Below are 19,877 nucleotides of genomic sequence, written 5' to 3'. Positions count from 1 at the left end.
ATTAAGGACTCTAAAGCCATCCCTGGATATGGCCCAGTCTCTATTGGGTACTCCCTTGATTAACCCATAGTGCTAAAATACAACCGGAAAACACCACAGCTCCCCTCAGCCCACCCCTCACTATGTGGTCCCGTTGTACAATCTCCCTTCAGGGGCATCGTTCAGACCCAGAACTGACCACTTCCCTGAGTGCTCAGAAAATAAAACTTTCATTTTTAAGCTTCTGCACCTGAAGCCAGTTTTCTCAGCTTTCACTCCCAACCCAACACACTGGGCCATCTCTCGAGCCCCTACTCGATCCTTTGAAAGACGCCACTTGCTTCCCACATTCCCTCAATGAAATGGCAGTGATGTTACAGTCCGGGGACCGTGATGAGCAACCTTATGTGTAGGGCACAAACAATGTCTGCTACTGAGGCAGTGATCTACAGGTTACTAGTTATTGATAACGCTGGGGTGCATGTTACACTTATCTATGACAGTAGTAAGCACTCTAACGAGACAAGACACTCTTTCCAGGGAAACACACTCGAAGCACGGGGCGACATTAATCTTCTGAGTTGCAGAATTCACATATTTCTGCACCAGCTGAAGCCCATATGCATTTATGAGAATACACACACACACACACACACGCACACACACACACACACACACACACACACACACAACGGGTTTCTTTGTTCACAGATACAGAAAATGCTTCAGGTTGTGGTCAAATGGAAAAGCCAAAGGACAAGAGACTCGGGATGCCGCCGTGACTGTACATATCAACACACATGTAATAGGGTATGAAGCATCCCACATATTAGAGACACTTCAAAAGTCAGGAGAGGCCCGAGAGGTGTCCTGTGACTCGGGCCTGGGGATGAGGACAGAAAAAAAAAAAAAAAAAAAGCACAGTGGAGGTGTGGCTGACTGACATGTTGGGATAGATCTTTTCACAATCTCTTATGTTTTTAAAAAGAACTTTTTAAAAGGTAGGTGTGGCTGGAGAGATGGCTCACTGGTTAGGAGCATGGGCTGTTCTTCTAGAGAACCGTGTTCAATTACCTGGCATACACGTGGTTACTTTCACCATCTTTGACTCCACCTATAGGAGATCTGATGCCCTTGTCTGTCCTGTCCCCCACGGGCACTGAGTGTACGTGCAGGACAAACATATGCATAGGCAAAACATCCACACACAGGAAATACTTTTTAAAAATTGTTAATTAAAAAATATTTATTTAAAAAAAAAAAAAAAAGAGCAGACAAGTACTCTTAACCACTGAGCGATCTGTCCAGCCCAGAATAATATAAATCCATACAGAAATAGATATAAATTATTTTTACTAATTAAGACTGCTTAATATGTAATTTTTCCTATTTAGATTTTTGTTATGTTTTGGAAAATTAAAGAAACGTAGCAGGGAGGGATAGATGATTAAGTGAGTAAATGTTGGTTATGCAGGCTGAAGGATACAGGCTGAGACCCCTGTACCATATAAAAAGCCTGTGGGTATTGAGACAAGCAGATCTGGGGATCTTTGGGCTGATTGTCTAAAATGGCAAACTCCAAATACAGTGAGATACTCTGTCTTTAAAAAAAAAAAAAAAAGAGGTGAAATGGTTCAACAGAAAGAGAACTTGTTCTGTGACAATGTGAGTTCTGTCTCTGGAACATGCATGGTTGGATGTATCTGACACTTCACATGCATTTAAACGTGTGCTTGTAAACCCACACGGTCATAGTTTTGGTTTTTTTTTAATTAAAAAACAAAACCCTAAGGCAGACAGTGACTGAGAAGACCACTAGTTTCCACATGAATATGCACATGCACACACAGACCACATACTACCACCCCAGCTCTGCCTCACCCACCCTTTATATAAATAAAAGAAAAATAGTAACCTGTCATTTTCATACTGCAGGAGTAATATACCAAGCTTACACCGTGCTTATAAAAGAAGGAATTCGGTATGATGGATGTTGTATACTTATAATCCTACTTGGGAGATGGAGGCAGAAGTTAAAGGTCATTATCACCTAGCATCGTGCCAGCCTGGGACCCACAGGAGCCTGTCCTTAATGCCCTTTCCCACCCCCTAAAGAGAGGCACAAGTCTCAAAAGTCAACAAATGCAAGAATGCTCTATTTTGTTTAGGGTTCTTCTTAACTGAAAAGATTATTTTGCTCCAAACAAAAGTGGGAACTATCTCCCAAACAGAAGAACGATTTAATAAGACCTTACTGGGCAGGGCAATGTTACTAAGCACACGTCCTCTTCAATGTTAATCTGACACTAAATTATCAAAGCGCTCTTCAAAACCTATTATGTACTTGACCCAAGTCAAGTTCAGAGAAGTTAATGAGACTTAGCCAATTCACTCATTTTAAAAAACAGATTTACTTATTGAACTGGAGTGACAATGGTTTATAAGCACCATATGGGTGCTAGGAAATACACTCAGGTCTTCTGCAAGAGCAAAAGTCTTAACTAAAGAGCCGTCTCTCCAGCCCCGACTGGTCATTATTTATAGTACACAGTACAAAGTAGGATTTCCAATCACTTAGTTAATTTAAAATCAAATGTGGAAGTGTTGAAGGTTTCTTCCCAGGCAAAACTGGAAGTCATACGTCAACTGAGAAATGGCCATTGGCAATCTATCTCAGGTGCCACGATTCCCCCAAATCAGCCTCAAGAGGAAACACTAAGAATACTGCACACAGAGAACGGGACGTCTGTTCAAGAGTCTGATCGTTTGTGCTGTTGACCAGCCTGGACCGAATTTAAAATGGGTGATGTTGAAAAAGGCAATAAGATTTTTGTTCAGAAGTGTGCCCAGTGCCACACTGTGGAAAAAGGAGGCAAGCATAAGACTAGACCAAACATCCATGGTCTCTTTGGGTGGAAGACAGGCCAGGCTGCTGGATTCTCTTACACAGACGCCAACAAGAACAAAGGCATCACCTGGGGAGAGGATACCCTTATGGAGTATTTGGAAAAATCCCAAAAAGTATATCCCTGGAACAAAAATGATCTTTGCTGGAATTAAGAAGTAGGGAGAAAGGGCAAAACTAATAGCTTATCTTAAAAATGAGTAATTCCACTGCCTTATTTATTACAAAACAAGTATCTCATGACTTTTAATGTATACCGTAATTTAATTCATATACCAAATTCAGATCATGAATGGCTAACAATGTTTTTGTAGGACAGCCCCGATTTAAGTAAAACTGACTTGTCATAAAGTGGATATGATCTTTTTTAAAGTAACACTTCCAGTTGTATAAATGCTATCACTGCTCTCTCTTTCTCAAGAAAAGATTGGACTTGATTAGTAATGTTTTACTTTCCATAATTATGGGGGTGTCGCCTCAAACCTATTGAATGGTTTTGTACTTAGTTTATATAACTGGGTATATGAATATGTTTAAACACTGGGAAAATTCTATCACTCTCTCAGAAACAAGAAGACTCACCTGGGCTTCAGTGTGTGTTCACTGGCCTGACAGGCAATGCTAAACACCAGGACAGAACTATTCCTGATAATGCTGTTTTAATTAGAATTCCCTACATCAATGATGCTGCCTTTCACCACTGAAAGGCATTTACTGTGGTTTATGTATGATATCAAATAAAGAGTATTTAACATTTAAAAAAAAAGAATACTACACACAGTTCTGGTTAGAAGACAAAAGTTTAGACAAAGGAGGCAGTGTCTATCAGTCTATCCCTTTCTCTCTGATTTATTTTTATTTATATGTATGAACAAAAGTCTATGTGTATATATGTGTGTGTGGGGTGTATGGGCAGTGCTGTGTGTGTGTGTGTGTGTGTGTGTGTGTGTGTGTGTGTGTGTGTAGGCCAGAATAGAGTGTCAGGTGCCCTGGAAATGGAGTAACAGATGGTTGTAAGCCAACCAATATGGTGCTGGGAACTGAACTAAGGATCTCTGAAAGAGACAGTGCTCTGAGCCACTGAGCCATCTTTCCAGCCACTTCACTTGATCTAATTCCAGTAGAAATGAAAGGCAACCACTTGGCTGGACATGGTATACATGTCTAAAATCCTACCACTAAGAGGAGACAGAGGCAGGAGAATTGCTTTAACTTTGAGCCCAGCTTAGTCTACACCATGAGACCCTCTTGAAGAAGTAATACTAAAATAAAATACCTCAGTCTCTAACCACTGAGGCTCACCCTGCTTGCCAAGGAGGAACCAGGGCCTGGCTTTACCTTCTGAAGTCTCTCTGGTATGCAGTGTCACAGCTCCCTTAAGGTCAGACAAAAAGCTAGAGCTGAGTCTATGTCTTGGCAAAATATACACAAATCCCAGCACAGAAATTATGTTTTCAAGATTGCCTTGGTCCCTAGAAATAACTGTTTTACAGTAGCCAATGACAGGTAAACTACTAACAGGTTCCAAAGATATCTAAAGGGTATTTGTAGAGATATGCATATCCTAGATCAACACCATTAACCATTGCTGCAAGTCTCAAGACAACAGAACAATTTTCATTTACAATTGGTCAGAACATGTGGTTTCCTTCTCTGAAGTGTTCCTGGCATTCACTGCTGCACGCCATATATTCCCAATGTCAAGTGACTGGAATGCACTTTTAATATTCTATCTGGCTTCTCAGGAACATCTGGACTGCAGCTGCTTGTCATGTGACCTTGTGCACACAGGGAGTTGTACATGAGACACTTATCATCCCCTGTCCTAACTCTGCCTAAAGCCTGCTTCTCTCATGTAGTGCTGAGGTCTGCTACCAACCAGTGTGGAACAGAAAGACTTTCCAGGTCCACAGTGTAAAAAGGTCTAAAGCAAGACTTGTCCCAGTCTAGGCACGAAGAGCTGTCTGATGAGGAACTACCTGACTTTCCTCTTAAGACTTAGAAGTCTTTTTTCTCCTCCAAAGTCTTGTGAGAAAAATAGTCAAAAAAAAAAAAAAAAAAAAAAGTAAACAAAAAGCAAAATACTAAGGCCCAGGCTATTTCTGTAACCAAAACGTTTGTTATTATCAAAGGGGCTTGTTTCCTCCTTTCAGGGACAGAACCTCCTCACTCAATATTTGTTATCTACCATAAAGAGACAAAACTGCTCGGTGGGAAATGTAATGGCAAAGTAAGTCTGGAGATTCCAAAACAAATGAGCCATGAACTCCAGTGTTGAGAAGCTCAGGAGGGAATATGACAAAACCTGACATCAGTGGAACAAAGAAATGCACAGCTGCATACGTAGTAACAATTCATTCCAAGGAAGTCACCCTTTAGCCCCGCAATCCAAAGGACAGAAAAGGGCTGCCATCTTACTGGCATTCTCAAGAGAGGCAACCACAGGAAGTAGATAGCGCACTAGAAACACAGAAATTTGAGATATGCAAATGATTGGGCCAAAGGAAGGAAGAACACAGTACTAAGGGGCTCAAGTCAAGCATGTGCCTCTGAGGCTCACTAAAACTCCATCCCTCCAGTCCCATTGTCTCCTTGCCATTCGACTAAGGGAATGACACTGAGTTCCTACAGACAAATAATGGTTTCTGGGGCCTAGTTTACTGTAGCTATCTTTAGTAACAACAGAAGGGAGTTAGAAGCACAGGCCCTAACCAAGGAATGGCTGTGTTTAAACTCAGCTTCTGATGGTCTCGGGTTCTCTAAGTACAGTTTTATCATTGGTAAGACACGGAGTATGCTCTCTTTGCTGGGACAGTAAGGACAATTAAAGAAAACTGACAATAATTCATCCAAAGCACTTTCACAATGCACACAGCCTAGCTATCATTAATGTCTGTGGAAACATCAGACACTTCAGCAACACTTACTTGTGGTAATTCTCCTTTTTCTCATCTCTCCAGTTTTTATTTAACTGGTGAATTTTCACAGCTACATATCTTTGCTCCGTTAGATCAAACGCCTATTCAAAAAAAAAAAGGAATAAATTATATTCTACATAAATACTAACAAGAATTACAGGGAACTCACTTGAAGCTTCTAGTTAACAAATCAACCAACACAAAGTCCAAAATACATTATTAAGTGAAAGCCACAGCGAATGATGACATGTCACGTACTTGCTCCAATGTTGCAACCCTCTTCCTGAAAACTGTGATCAGATAATTTAGAAGTCTCCAGACACACTGGCACCGTGGGATTTAGAGGACAAACTCAAGCAAACACCACAAGCAGAAAGCCACTCCATGCTCTCACGCTTGCTCCCAACAATGCTCGCTCACTCTGGATGTCATCCCTCCTGACCTAGACCTTTCTTCCTGAAGTTGTCTCTCACCTCTCAGCTAGCCTGGAAAACTCACATGCATCAACACTGTCTCCTTCCTTTTGAAATCTTGGGACACACACATACTGACTGCTTCCTATAGGAAAAAAACCCAGCTGGATATGATCATTGGTATGACCATTCACAAAAGTATCCCACAATTTAGTGTGATGTGTTTACTAAAATAAGAACAGAAACAGAAACAAAACAAAAGAAAAACAGCAGCCTTACATTTGGTGCCACAACTACCAACTAAATTAAAGCAAAGTCTTAATCCCAGTAACAGCACACAGGGATGTGCTCTTCTCAGGAGCAGCAGCCCAGTGGGCTCAGCCTTGGTCCAGCAGCGCTGCTGCATCTGTGCACACAGACACAAGCGTGTAGCACTCCCACAGGGGACAGAGGCGGCCATGGCCCACAGTCTCCCACTGCATCTCTGAGAAAGCAATGTGTTCAACAGGGCGCTGCTTATAAAACAAAGGTCTTGCCATGCGAGAGCAAAATGGGTATAGTGTATAGCAGAAAAACCTTCAGAGATGAGGAACAATTTTTCTAACACTCTGAAGCATCTAACACCATTATGGCTTTACTGTAAAAAATATTTCAAGACATTAACAATTAGGTTATATTGTACCTACTCTGTGAAAACACTAATGCTTATCAAATGCAACAAAAGGTGTAGAAAGGTCCTGAACAGAACTTATCTGTGGGAGGATAGTGTTTGTAAAAGGAGAGGTTAGCATGGACCTTGACAAGGATGGAAAGCCTCAAGCCTGGTAACAAGCACTGGCCAAGGCAACAACTGTTTTTACTGTTTGATGATCACTACACAGGTGATCTGAAAAAATCAGGTACATAGCTGTCACCACACTATCGATGCCCTCCCTGGTTACAACCCTTTCTAAGAAGCTAGGATAAAACTATCTCATCAAAGCTCAACTGTGTTATTTGCAAACAAAAGGTGAGCATGAGTCTGTGGGTAAGCCTTCCCGCACAGACTTTTGAAGTTTGAGTAAGTATAAATAATACACTGAAAGCAAATCAGCACTGCCCCAAAGGCCCAGTCATGGTAAACAGTGCTAACAAGAACACAGTGTGAATGCACTTAATGCTGCTGATATATACTTAAAAATGATTAAAGCAGCCATAGATGGTAGTGTACTTGGAAGGCTGACAGGAGAATTGCCAACAATTGGCAATTACACTGTGAATTTGAGCCAGTCTGGGCTACAGTGTGAAAACATCATAAAAACGGGGGGTGGTGGTGGTGGTGTTTTAAAAAGGTAAATTGTATACACATATCAACACACACACACACACACACACACACACACACACACACACCCCTAACATTTAAGCCGGTTCCAGCATACACACCTATAATCTCAACACACAGGAGGCCAAGGTAGGAAGACTGTAAATTCAAGACAAATCTGGGCTCCAAAGACCAATAAATGCATAAATAAAAATTAATGTTCAAGATGTTGAGAGATGGTTCCTTGGCTAAGAGCATTGACTGCTCTTCCAGAGGACCCAGGCTTGATTTCCACCACCATCTATAACTGGAACAAGGGGTCTGACAACCTCTTCTGGCCTCCATAGATACCACGCACACATTATGTACATACAGCTTGCAAAGCACTCATACACATAAAAATATTGTTTTAAATAAATAAAAAGTTAATATTTTAAAAAGGGAAAATCACCTGGGTATATATAGTGACAGAATGTATGCCCAGCATACCCAGAGGCACTAGGTTTAAACCCCAGGGGAAACAAATAAAACACAATTGTTTATTGCTTCTATTTGAAGCAAAGGCATTTGTTTTACTCAGATTTCTCAACCACAACACTTGAATAAACATAAATCATAATAGCAGAGACCACATCACTATACCTTACAAAACAGGACTCCACAACTATAAAATCACATAATAAATCAATTTTGCATTTTATAACCAGGCATGAAAAATATGTAGATAATTTGTTGGTGAACACAATGTGGAGTTGTAGACATTTAAAATTGGCTGTCTCTCTTACTTGTGGAAATCAAGCTGTAGATACAGTGGTCGTTACTCTGTGGGCCCTAAGAAAGTGTTAAATAAAGACAGCTTTTAAAACTGCAGTGCTCTAGAGATGGCTCAGTGGTTAAGAGCATGGAGTGCTCTTCCAGAGGTCCTGAGTTCAATTCCCAGCAACCACATGGTGGCTCGCAACCATCTGTAATGGGATCTGATGACTTCTAGTGTGTCTGAAGACAGCTATAGTGTAGTAAGATAAATAAAATAATTAAATAAAAAAAAATGCAGGGGTTGGGGATTTAGCTCAGCGGTAGAGTGCTTGCCTAGCAAGTGCAAGGCCCTGAGCTCGGTCCCCAGCTCTGGGGGGGGAAAAAATGCAGTGCTGAGCACTCTGGATGAAATTTTAAAATCCAGTGCTCCCCAGAACTCTGGATGAGACTTCTCTAAAGCGGAAAGCTAAGCTTCCACATTAGAAACAATTTGAAGCCCGCAAGATGGCTCAGTCTTAGGTAAAGGTGCTTACCACTAATGCTGAAAACCTGAGTTCAATCTGGGGAACTCATATGGTGGAAGAAGACACTTTTAGGTGTAGTCCTTAAAGAACTCCACAAACATCGACAGATGTCTCCACACACACACACACACACACACACACACACACACACACACACACACACACACACATACCACTTCAAAAAAAATTCTAAAGATATAATTTAACATATTTTGTCCAAAAAATTTAAGACTAAAGTGAACACATACTCATTTTCAACAAATATGAATGCACTGGGAAGGACAAAACCAGGATAAAATTCAACATAATTTATAATTAGGATTGTTTCCTTTTTATCTGCTTTTTCTACCTTAAAAAACAGTAAAGAGCAGGCACAGTAGCTCATAATTAGAATCCCAATATTCAGGAGCCTGAGGCAGGAGAATTGTTGTGAATGTTGAGCTACATGATTTACAAGCCATCCTGGGCTGCAGGGGAGATTCTGTCTTTTGTGGTCACAGAAATTTATTGGATGCAATTTTCCTAAACATCTTAATCCAAAAACTTTTGAATTTAAACATACAGATATCAACTCACAGTTCTCAATATTGAAAATTTCTACAAACTGGAATAATCCTCCCTTTGTACCCAGTTGTTTGTACTCACCTTGTAAACTTCACTGAAACCTCCTCTACCCAAAAGATGTAACAACAAATATCTGTCATTTAGTGTTGGGTGGTCTTTAAACCTGTGGAAACCAAGTAAATACATAACACCCTACACCTCGTATTCATCACACGTAACACCACAGTCCAACATTCCTATAGCATCTCCAACATTAAATATTAACACCTCATTGTGACACTGCTGAGAATCTGACACTGACATCGTCATAGTGAACTGTGAGCACAAGATCACACAGATGAAATAAACAGCACAATTATAATAAACAGCAACAGCCATTAATTAAAGCCAAATGCTGATTCTTGTCTCAGTAGCTACATCCTAACTTGTGACTGATTTTGATCTCCCTCTTTTCTTACTATTTTAAAATTATATAAAGCTTCAAAATATTTTTATATTGCCTTAAAAATAAAGTATTCCGTGTGTTCTACATGAATTCATCTCTCTCTCCCTCTTCCTTCCTCCCACCCTCCCTCTCTCTAGGATCTTACTATGTAGCCCTGGTTCACCTGGAACTCACTATGTAGGTCAAGCTGGCTTTGAACTCACAGAGATCCACTTGCCTCTAGCTCCTGAATACTGAGACTAAAGTTGTGTGCTGCCATACCTGTCTAGTCGAGTCTTTTGGAGACAGGGTTTACTCTGGCCTGGAACTTCCCAATTCTCCTGCCTCAGCCTACTGAGTGTTCTGGGGTGACAGCTGTACGCCATCATGTCCACCTTTATTGCTTCTGAGACACATGCCTCCCAGTGCTTGGAATACATACAGATAGGCCTGTGTCAACTAACCCAATTTGTTTTTACTCTCTTTAGATAAGGCTACTGTAAATCTAAGTCTAGGATACAGTGTATTCCCAAAACAGATTCTTCCCATAGGACATGCACTGCAATATAATCCCAGACTCTGGAGGCAGGTAGAAAATGAAAGAAAGCTCAAGGTCAGCCAGGGCTACATGATAAGACCCTCTCAGACCCTATCTCAAAACCTAAAGTGTAAAGACAGCTAGGGAGACAGCTGGCGTGCATGCCTCATATGCATGATGCCTTATACTTCAACCCTAGTACTTAAAAAAAAAATCTTATACACAGTACCCATACTAAGGCTCAAATTCCTTTATTCTGAATTTAAGAAAGCAGTGGGGAAGAGATAATATTATTATGGAGATTTAAATGAAGTAGACCTAAATTTGACACTTAATTTGGGCTCCTGTTCAAATTAACTTCATCTCTCTAAACTTGTTTCCCGACTGATGTATTTAAGATTATGGGGCTGTCACGAGGATTAGGTGTGAGGCCAGAAGAGCACTTGAACTCCTTGCTGATATATGAGTTCACAGTAAATGCTGCTTGGCAGAATAATGGGTCAAGGCTCACACTGGTCAAACAAAACACACAGCCAGATCTAAATGGGGAAAAACTAATCAGTGATTAAAAAACATTTCCCACTTGAAAGCGACTTTCCCCTAATTTTAATCATAGAAATGGCTTATAAACAAAGTTGAGTGTGAATCTATAATTAATGTGGTAAATATAAGTTTTATTAGCCTTACCTACTCAGAAAATGGCTGTGAGCTCACCTAATCCTCTCTCCAGCACCACACTGTGGTGGGTTTCCATCTCCACAGTTACATCTATGCTGCAAACCCCATCCGGGCTGGCAAGTGTTATTGTTTTAGTAAACTCTACTCAGGTAAAATGCTATATGCACACATATATGACCTTACTTCTTAATACAAAGAAGATTGAAATTTTGTTCATAAAATTATATTATATCCTAAAAAGGAACTAAATACACTCATTTGGAAAAAAAAGTAATGACATCGCTCTAGGCCATATATGACATAAAATATTCAGCAATTTACAGCTCATTATGCCCCAAGTTGCTTACTGTGAATTATCTTCATTATGTATCCTTTTTAATTCCCTGATGTGTAGATTCCTAACCCTTTCTAGCCTTTCCAGTTCTGCCTGGATTTCTGCTTCCTCCTGAAAAGGGAAAAAGAAAAAAGTTCAGAACCCAGAGAATATTACATTTTCATTTAAAAATAACGACACCTATTTCACTTGCTAAAAAACTAACAGAAGATACTCTGCATTGATCATCTAGTCCTCAGATGTAACCGCTGATAACTTTCTAGGAATACTTTATGCATATACATACAGGCTTTTGCAAAAACCTTACAAAATTCACATTTACGTCGTTTCATCCCTTGGGTATCGAATGTACTCAATACCTTAAATTTCACTAACATCTAAGATCTGTGTGTGTGTGTTATACAAAAACTAATGTTGACTACCATCATCATAAATAGCATCTATAAGGGGTGTGTGTGTGTGTGTGTGTGTGTGTGTGTGTGTGTGTGTGTGTGTGTGCGCGTGTCTACATGTATGCCATGTGTGCAGGTGATAGCAGGGGACAGAAGAAGACGTCAAATCCTTGGAGCTGAAGTTACAAGCAGTTATGAGCAGCTAGCCAGACATGCTGGGAACCAAACTCAGATCTATAAAAGAAAAACAAACTTTCTTAACAGCCAAGCCATTTCTCCAGCACCTGGCTGCTGTGTTTAAGAGCCTATGGAAGGAAGGAAGGAAGGAAGGAAGGAAGGAAGGAAGGAAGGAAGGAAGGAAGGAAGGAAGGAAGGAAGGGAGGGAGGGAGGGAGGGAGGGAGGGAGGCAGGCGACATTTATTATATCTTGGGGCTAGATATGTTAAATTTGTGGTAAAGCACTTACCTAGCATCTTTAAAGCCTTGGGTTCAATTTCTAGCACACCCTCCCCCATCCTAACAACAACAACAACAACAACAAACCGCACTTCATACTACACATATGTTAAGGTCTTGGGTTCAATCTCTAACATAATGCACATGCACACATGTACACACACACAAAATAGCCCAATAACAAAAACTCCTCCTATCAGCCACATGAAAATGATAAGACACACTGACATACTCCTTTAAACCTGGTATTCAGGAAGCTGAGACAAGAGGATCCTGAGTTCTAGGCCAGGTTGGGCTGTGCCATAAAACTCTTTCAAAAATCAGAAACAGACACCATGCCCATGACCTTCAATATTGAAAGATTCAGTGAATATCACCAACAAATTCTTTTAAGTATTAGAATATTGATGGTACAATATATTTTCTTTAGTTACTTTACACAAAAAAATAAGAGCTGCTAGTAACACAGGAGTTCTTCCATCAATTTCAGATAGATTAGTCATATGTAACTTCTACTTTAAGGAAAGTCACGTGGGCAGCTCTATAAAATAGACATTTTCTATGATACATCCCCGGGGTAAAGGAAACTCTCGCTTAATCGCTTGCACTGCCTTGAAAATAAAAATCCAACCATTAGAAACGACAAAACAGGACTGTGATGGCAGGAGTGCAGGACTCATGCAGCATACAAAGCCACAATTAATTATATTTGTCCAAATGACCAAGTCATTTCTGTATGAAATGTAAAGTGGAAATTACATTTCTTAAAAAAGATTTTTCCCATCATACTTACTTTCTTAAGATGACCTAATCTAAGTTTGAAGATTTCTTCTTGTTCATGGTATTCAGCTAAGGTTAACCTGAAAAACAATGGTAACAATTTCAGTAAGTTCTAGGAAGTAATAACATGCTTATTTAACAGAAATACTTAAATATGCTACTAGAGTATATAAAGTTTTCATGTTTAAAATGACGAAAAGCCAGGTTATTTGAAGTCCTATGATCAAAAGGAAACTCTTAATCTCAGATAAGATGCAAAGAGGAAAAAAACAGCATGTAAGCTATATTTTTAATATTTATGAAATGTTCAGTGACATGTTGCTAAGTCATAAGGCCTACCCAACACAAGGCTGTAACTACATAACGAGTGTCAGAGCACAGAAGAAAGGGCCGCGAGATGACACGCACTCACTCATCTCAGCCCCACCTACTCCAAGCACACATCCTTCTAGCCGAAGAATAAAAAAGTAAATTTTCTCCATTTCTACCTTCCACACATTCATCTCCTTCAAAGGTTTAAGTGTCACTATTTACACGAACACTAACAGAAAAGAGAAGAGTAGAAAAGTAACACCACAAGTACTAGCGTGGCTGCGTTAGTCCACAGCTGCAGAATACCTGTAGCTGCTACTCCAGTTCATTCCAGTGAAAAGGGGAGAAGTGGGGGGAGGGAGAGAGGGGAGGAGGAGGAGGAAGAAAGACAGCTAAGAACTTAAAATGTCTCCATGTCGTTAACAGGTTCCATATCAGGAAGGGATAATGTAACTCACTCCAGAGGCCTGTGTTGACTTCTGGTCAGACAGAGGAGCCAAGTCACAAATCCTATAATTAAGAAGTGGACTGAATGTCCCCCAGCTTGGATTTTACGGACTCCATCCGGTAACCACTCATGAGCATATTACTGGCCTAGATTAAATCTAATTACTATTTGGTGGTGTGTAGTCATGGAGTGCATGCACACACACTGTACACCTTTTATAGTTTTTAAGACAATGGTTTCATGTACCAGTATTAAGTACTTTTCAAGTAATACTGGAGGGTAGACCCCTCTGCATATAACCACAGAACTCACCAAAGAAAATCATGACTTGCTTGGGATGCCCAGAGACTCTTTCATATATGATGTTTGGAGTTTCTGATACAAAATACACTAGGTTTTTCTTTTTGTTTTGTTTTGTTTTTAAATATACTAGTTTAAAAATACTGTTACATTAACAAAAGTGTTTCTCAAACTTAGTTTACCATGGACACTTTTATCACTAAATTGAAATTTTGGCTTGTTTAGGTGTTGTCTCCCCTGTATAAATTATGAACTCCTAAAACTGGGGTCGTTTCCTTTAAGATCTGCAGTCCAGAAAAGGGCCTCGCATAAAAATAAGCATCTAACATAAAGCGCATGTCAAGGGTAAGACCTCCTAACACATTGGGCACACATGGGTGAGGGCTGGAGTTAAGCATCTTTCTCACTGGGACAAAAGAAGATGTAGTTCCTGAACTTGTTAACACAGTTGTAATTGAAGTAGCACCCTTGGCATAGATTACAGGCTAATGTTTTTGATATTGATATACAAACATTGAAAAAGCAAAATAATAAGCCTTTTGTCTTTTTAATGTTTGTGTACATAATACCGTGTGTGTGTGTGTGTGTGTGTGTGTGTGTGTGTCTGTCTGTCCGTCTGTCCTATTTTTGGACAAGAAATTTACTTTCAACTAAAGACAAAAGAAAAGAAGAGAGGGCGATTTTCAGTCTTACTTGTGTGTGATGGCTAGGTAATAACTTATGACTGACTTTAAGAAACTAGAGCAGTGTTCTCAACCTTCCTAACACGGTGACCCTCTAATATAGTTCCTCATGTTGTGGTGACCCCCCAACCATAAAATTCTTTTTGTTGCTACTTCATAATTTTGCCACTGTTATAAATCATAATGTAAACATGTGTGTTTTTCATAGTCTTAGGCAACCCCTGTGAAAGGGTCTTACAACCCCAAAGAGGTCACAACTCAACCCACAAGTTGAGAAATGCCATAATAGTGTTTTCCACAAGTTTCCAGAATGAGGCGTGGGGCATGGGGGTAAGGGGATGGGAGGTGGGAAGAATGCTCATAAGGTTAAGAATTGTCTTATCATAAAATATTCCTTTTAGGGGGAGGGCTGGGAGGCAGGGTTTTTCGGTGTTGCCCTATCTGTCCTGTAACTCACTACATAGATCAGGCTAGCCTTAAATGCACAGAGATCCTGCCTGTGTTTCCTAACTGCTGGGATTAAAGGCATGCATCACCTGCCCAGAGTGAAGTATTCTTTTTCTAAAATAACAACTACTTTTTTTTTGCCTTACTCTTTTTCTTTTTCAAGACTTTTCACTTTATATGTATGGATATTTTAACCATTTGTGTGTCTATGTACATGTCCAGTGTCCTCAAAGGTAAGAAGAGGGCATCAAATACCCTGGAACTAGAGTTATAGACAGTTGTCAGCTGCCCCCTGGCCCTTTACAAGAGGAGCCGGTGCTCTTAACCATGGAGTTTTCTCCACCCCCTCTAAGCTTACTTCTAAGTTTGCGTTAACTGACTACTCTTTTAGCCAATAAAGAGCATTCTAATATATTAGCCAGATCATCTCCATTAAGACAATACCAATTCCCATAAAATGATATAAACTTATCCTAACCTAGAGCTACACATAAGTGAAAATTATTAGTGATATATTTAATATCAACAGGCAAACAAAATGTATGTTGTCCAGAAGAAACAGCACTTTTCCTCATTTCAAACTTTCTGAGTAAAGAGCAAGGTAATGAAATCAGCTGATACATTTTACATAGCCTTTGAGTTGAACAAATCCATTAATATGTCTATAAAACCAAATCTTTAAACCCCAAGGACCTCTTTATAGGGGCTTCCACAGATGTTCAACAAGGTAGCTGTATTGGGGAAATGGGGTCTTTAATTTTATAGCATCAAGAACATACGTTTCATTTTCAGCTCCATTGGTCTTGCTTTTCCGTTGTTTCTGCTCATTGGTTGCGGGAGGGGCCTGACCCATGGCAGGGGGTTTCCGTTTTGCTAACATTTTCCGTTGCCTTTCTATCTCTTCTCTCTGTGAATTTATCCTTTCCTGTTGCCTAGAAATATAAAGAATATGGCACAGAAGGTAAGTAAATTCCACTGCTGTGGCATGCATGCGAACGACTTCCCCGCGTGCATGACAGCCTTCAGAGTGCTAAGCTTGCTTCCTGGGACGGAGATTGTGCTTTAGCCTTCAGGGTGCAGGAGCCAATAACCCGTGGGGGTGCTTTGGGAAAAAGTCTGTACTTTAAGGAACCAGTTATGGCTGAAAGGTGAGGGAAAGTGGATAAATATTTGCTACGACCTTACAGACTTTAATGGAACAATTTTCAGATTCCCCTTTAATAGCTAAGAAGATAAAGTCTGCATTCAATTAGGAAAAGTTGGACTGAAATGACCACCCTATCAGAAGTCCCGAGTGCCTTGCAATCTTAACTCTATTACCATACAACACAATGCTGAAGCTGTACATGTACAGTATGGTGGCCCAGTGCACTGGAGTTCGGCTAAGAAGTTTCTTTTTTTTTTTTTTCTGTTTCTTTTTTGTAAAAATTCATACAGAGTTTCTCTGTGTAGCCCTGGCTGCCTGGAACTTGCTCTGTAGACCAGGCTGGCCTTGAATTCACAGATACCCACCTGCCTCTCCCTCCCAAGCGTTGGGATTAAAGTTGAATGCGCCACCACGGCCCAGCAGACAACAGATTTTTTTTAGAGAGACAATCTCATTATAAATCTTAGGTGGCAATTATCCTACTTTAGATTCAGTCTGAGCACATTATATAGCTGAGACTATATAATGGAGATTTGAGTAGCAATACTGACTCTACACTTATGAACATAGAACGGGCAATCGCACTTCTTGGTCAAGGTGTCATGGGATGGCATGCCTTGGTATGACAGCCTTAGTACACTTCAGCTACAGGTATGCCTCACTCATAGAGAAGATGCTACTCTGCTTAACTTTCAGGATATCTCTGATTTAACAGCCTTTAAAAGACAAAACAAAACCAAACCAACCCACCAACCAACCCACCAGCCCCACACCACATACTGGTACATTTGCAAAGCAAAATAACTTTTCAACTAAGCTTGAAGTTGATGCTTCATATGTGTTTACTACACATAGCATCTGTATTTGTACTTTTCTTTCAGGACCCAATCTTTTATGGGTCATTGTCACTCTAAAATAATAACATGCTCTCCAATTCATATTAAACAAACCTATTTCAACAAAGAAAAATGGAAAAGAGAATCTAAGTCCTAGCTGTGATCTGGAGGTCAAAAGTCAGAGTGTGTCCTGATTAAAATGCAGCTAACTCAGCTCAATGGTAGAGTGCTTGCCCAGCAGGCATGAGGTCCTAGTTGCAATTCTCAGTTTAAGAAATAAGCAAATTAATAGTATAAAAATATAATGCCTCCATGTATCTTCCTGTCTTAGATGAAGGTAGCATCAGATATACAACTCAAGATATACACAGACAGACAGACAGACAGACACACAAACACAGAGACAGATAGACAGACCTACCCACCCAGAGTTTGTCTCTTTTGTTTTTGAGATAGGGGTTTTCATCATGTAAGCTGGGCTGAACTGAATTTGCTTTGTAGCCCAGACTGGCTTCGAACTAGAGATCTGCCTATCTGCATCAGTCCCTGAATGCTGGGATTAAAGGCATGAGTGACTACTGCCTGGTAATCCTACATTTTTTTTTACTGACTGTAATTACAGAAAACTTTAAAATAAAAATCCAAATACATTAAAGTTCCCCTACTTAATCCTGACAGTTGACTTACTTGATGAGGTTTTGGAAAGCATAACCATCTGTCCACTGTTCAGTAAAAGAGGCTCCATGCCGGACAGTTGTAAAGTGACCTAATCGCAATCGGTCCTGCATGCTCTTGTCCCTGCATGCCATCTTCTCTTGTTTTGACTGGAGTAAAAGGAGCAAAACAAATAATTAGCATTCTTTACAAACTGATAATTATAGTATTATCAGGGAAAATACTGCTGATAAATCATATATCATCTCAAAAGTGGAGAGGAGAGAAGGGATAAGAGAAGGAAGAAGGGAGGGGAGGAGGCATCCAACACCTAAAATAACCTCAACAGGGACCAGCTGTCAAACTCACACTTAAAGCAATGAACAGCCAGAAGACAGGATCATATTATCACCTGGGGAATCTTGGTCTGGTGTACATGCAAGGAAAAAACTCGGTCATAAGAACTTTATTCCTCAGAAATTTTACATTTCAATATGTTTATCTCAGTTATGAAAGTGTTAGCATGGGCTGGGGAGATGGCGCTGAGGCTGAGAGCACTGACTGCTCTTCCAAAGGTCGTTCCCAGCAACCACATGGTAGCTCTCAACCATCTATTATGGTATCTGACACCCCCCTCTGGTGGGTAGGCATATATGCAGGCAGAACACTGTGTACATAGGACATAAATGTTTACCAAAATGACACACATTAGAATAGCTTAGGATATAGATTTCAGGCTCATCATCACTGACCTTTTCTATAAGGAGCTTCTTGCTCATGGTGACACATCTATTTAATCGTTCCTTGTATTTCTCTAGCATCTTTTGCTGTTCATCTATCTGTCGTCTCAAATCACAGTTGGCCTTCAACAGGAAAAGATTTTTAAATTAGTTTTAAGGAAGATAGATTAGCAGAAAATACTTTCTAGGAAGAGAAAAAAAAAACATTACTAAATCTGTCTCTATAAAGGAAATAATTCACCCCTTTGATCAATCTTTATGTTAATGGTAACATAAACATAGAACTGTACGTGTTGTTTATGTTAAAGGTATTTGGTGGTGCTATGGAATCAGTCCAAGACTGAGTAAGTGTGCTAAACGTATGCTGACCAAGGCCTTACACACTCAGCTTACTTCTAAAGAGAAATGGAACGAGTTCTCAGGGACGGTTCTCCCCAGAGAAGCCCAGACATTCATGCCCACACCGATCAGAAATAAGAGCTTGCTTCCAGAATATGAGGAGGTAAATAAATAGTTAATTTTGCTGTGGTCAGAATATTACAGGATGGACTAAATACTCTGAAAAACTCAAGACTCCTAAAAGAACAGAGAGGGGACAAACCACTAACCCATGGCCAAATCTGGCTTTGAAATTCCTAAATTTATCACTGAGTTACTAAACAACAAAATTTACTGACTTTTTTTAGCTGAAGGAGGAGGAGAAGGAAGAGAAGGGGGGAAGAGGAGAGAGTGGGAAAAAGCCATGTATAGGTGTTTTGCCTGCATTTAAGTCTGTGTACCACATGTATGCCTTCCAAGACCAGAAGAAGGCATTGGATTCCAAGTTACAGATGCTTGTGAGCCACCATAGTTGCTAGGAAAGCAAACCTAGGTTTTCTGAAAGATCAGCAATTGTCCTTAACTACTGAGCAATCTCTCAAGTGTCTTTTGTTGCTCTTGTTTTTTTAAGACAGGAGCTCACTATGTAGGATGTACTAGAACTATTACACATCAAGCCCTGAACTACAAGAGATCTGGCTGTCTCTGACACCAAGTATAGAGACTAAAGATGTGTGCCAGCTCAGCTCCAGTTTTAAAGCAGCCTGTGTGAAACAGTTTCCCATTCTAAATATACCTACTCTCTATACAGGCGTACCTGCTGTTCCCACAGAATCCTATGGACCATGTTATCAGAGGAAAAGTCTCACTGAGCTTAGGTAAGTGTGACTATCCAATTCATATTGAAAAACCTATAAGCAAAGACAAAGAACATCTATACAAAATCTAATAGATTTCTGGAAGGTGAATGTTCTCTCCAAGTCTGTGGCAATTTAAAGTTGTGGTTTCTACTATTAATAGTTTCTAGG

General features: G+C 40.1%; 1 protein-coding gene and 2 pseudogenes across 23 annotated transcripts in view; 2 read left to right on the top strand and 1 right to left on the bottom strand.

Annotated features, from left to right (window-relative positions):
- Tlk2 (tousled-like kinase 2) overlaps window positions 1–19,877 on the bottom strand; it is a 94,253-nt gene that overhangs the window by 17,786 nt on the left and 56,590 nt on the right. For 16 of the 23 annotated variants that reach the window (XM_087572382.1, XM_087572386.1, XM_087572383.1 and 13 more), the window contains 7 exons: window positions 18,544–18,654; window positions 17,825–17,961; window positions 15,934–16,086; window positions 12,978–13,044; window positions 11,350–11,447; window positions 9,444–9,525; window positions 5,812–5,903 (listed from right to left, as the gene is read on the bottom strand). In XM_087572382.1, the coding sequence (XP_087428508.1) occupies window positions 5,812–5,903; window positions 9,444–9,525; window positions 11,350–11,447; window positions 12,978–13,044; window positions 15,934–16,086; window positions 17,825–17,961; window positions 18,544–18,654 (740 nt within the window). The remainder of the gene's footprint in view (window positions 1–5,811; window positions 5,904–9,443; window positions 9,526–11,349; window positions 11,448–12,977; window positions 13,045–15,933; window positions 16,087–17,824; window positions 17,962–18,543; window positions 18,655–19,877) is intronic. The other 7 variants (XM_087572390.1, XM_087572395.1, XM_087572389.1 and 4 more) reach the window with 1 other exon arrangement.
- On the top strand, window positions 2,738–3,127 carry Cycs-ps6 (cytochrome c, somatic, pseudogene 6; annotated as a pseudogene).
- Window positions 6,981–7,073, top strand: LOC120095467 (U6atac minor spliceosomal RNA; annotated as a pseudogene).

The sequence above is a fragment of the Rattus norvegicus genome, chromosome 10 (genome assembly GCF_021556685.1).
Source record: "Rattus norvegicus strain SHRSP/BbbUtx chromosome 10, alternate assembly SHRSP_T2T, whole genome shotgun sequence".
In the NCBI taxonomy this organism is placed as follows: domain Eukaryota; kingdom Metazoa; phylum Chordata; class Mammalia; order Rodentia; family Muridae; genus Rattus; species Rattus norvegicus.
Note: the sequence above shows the minus strand (reverse complement) of the source record. Positions and strands in the feature narration are given on the sequence as shown.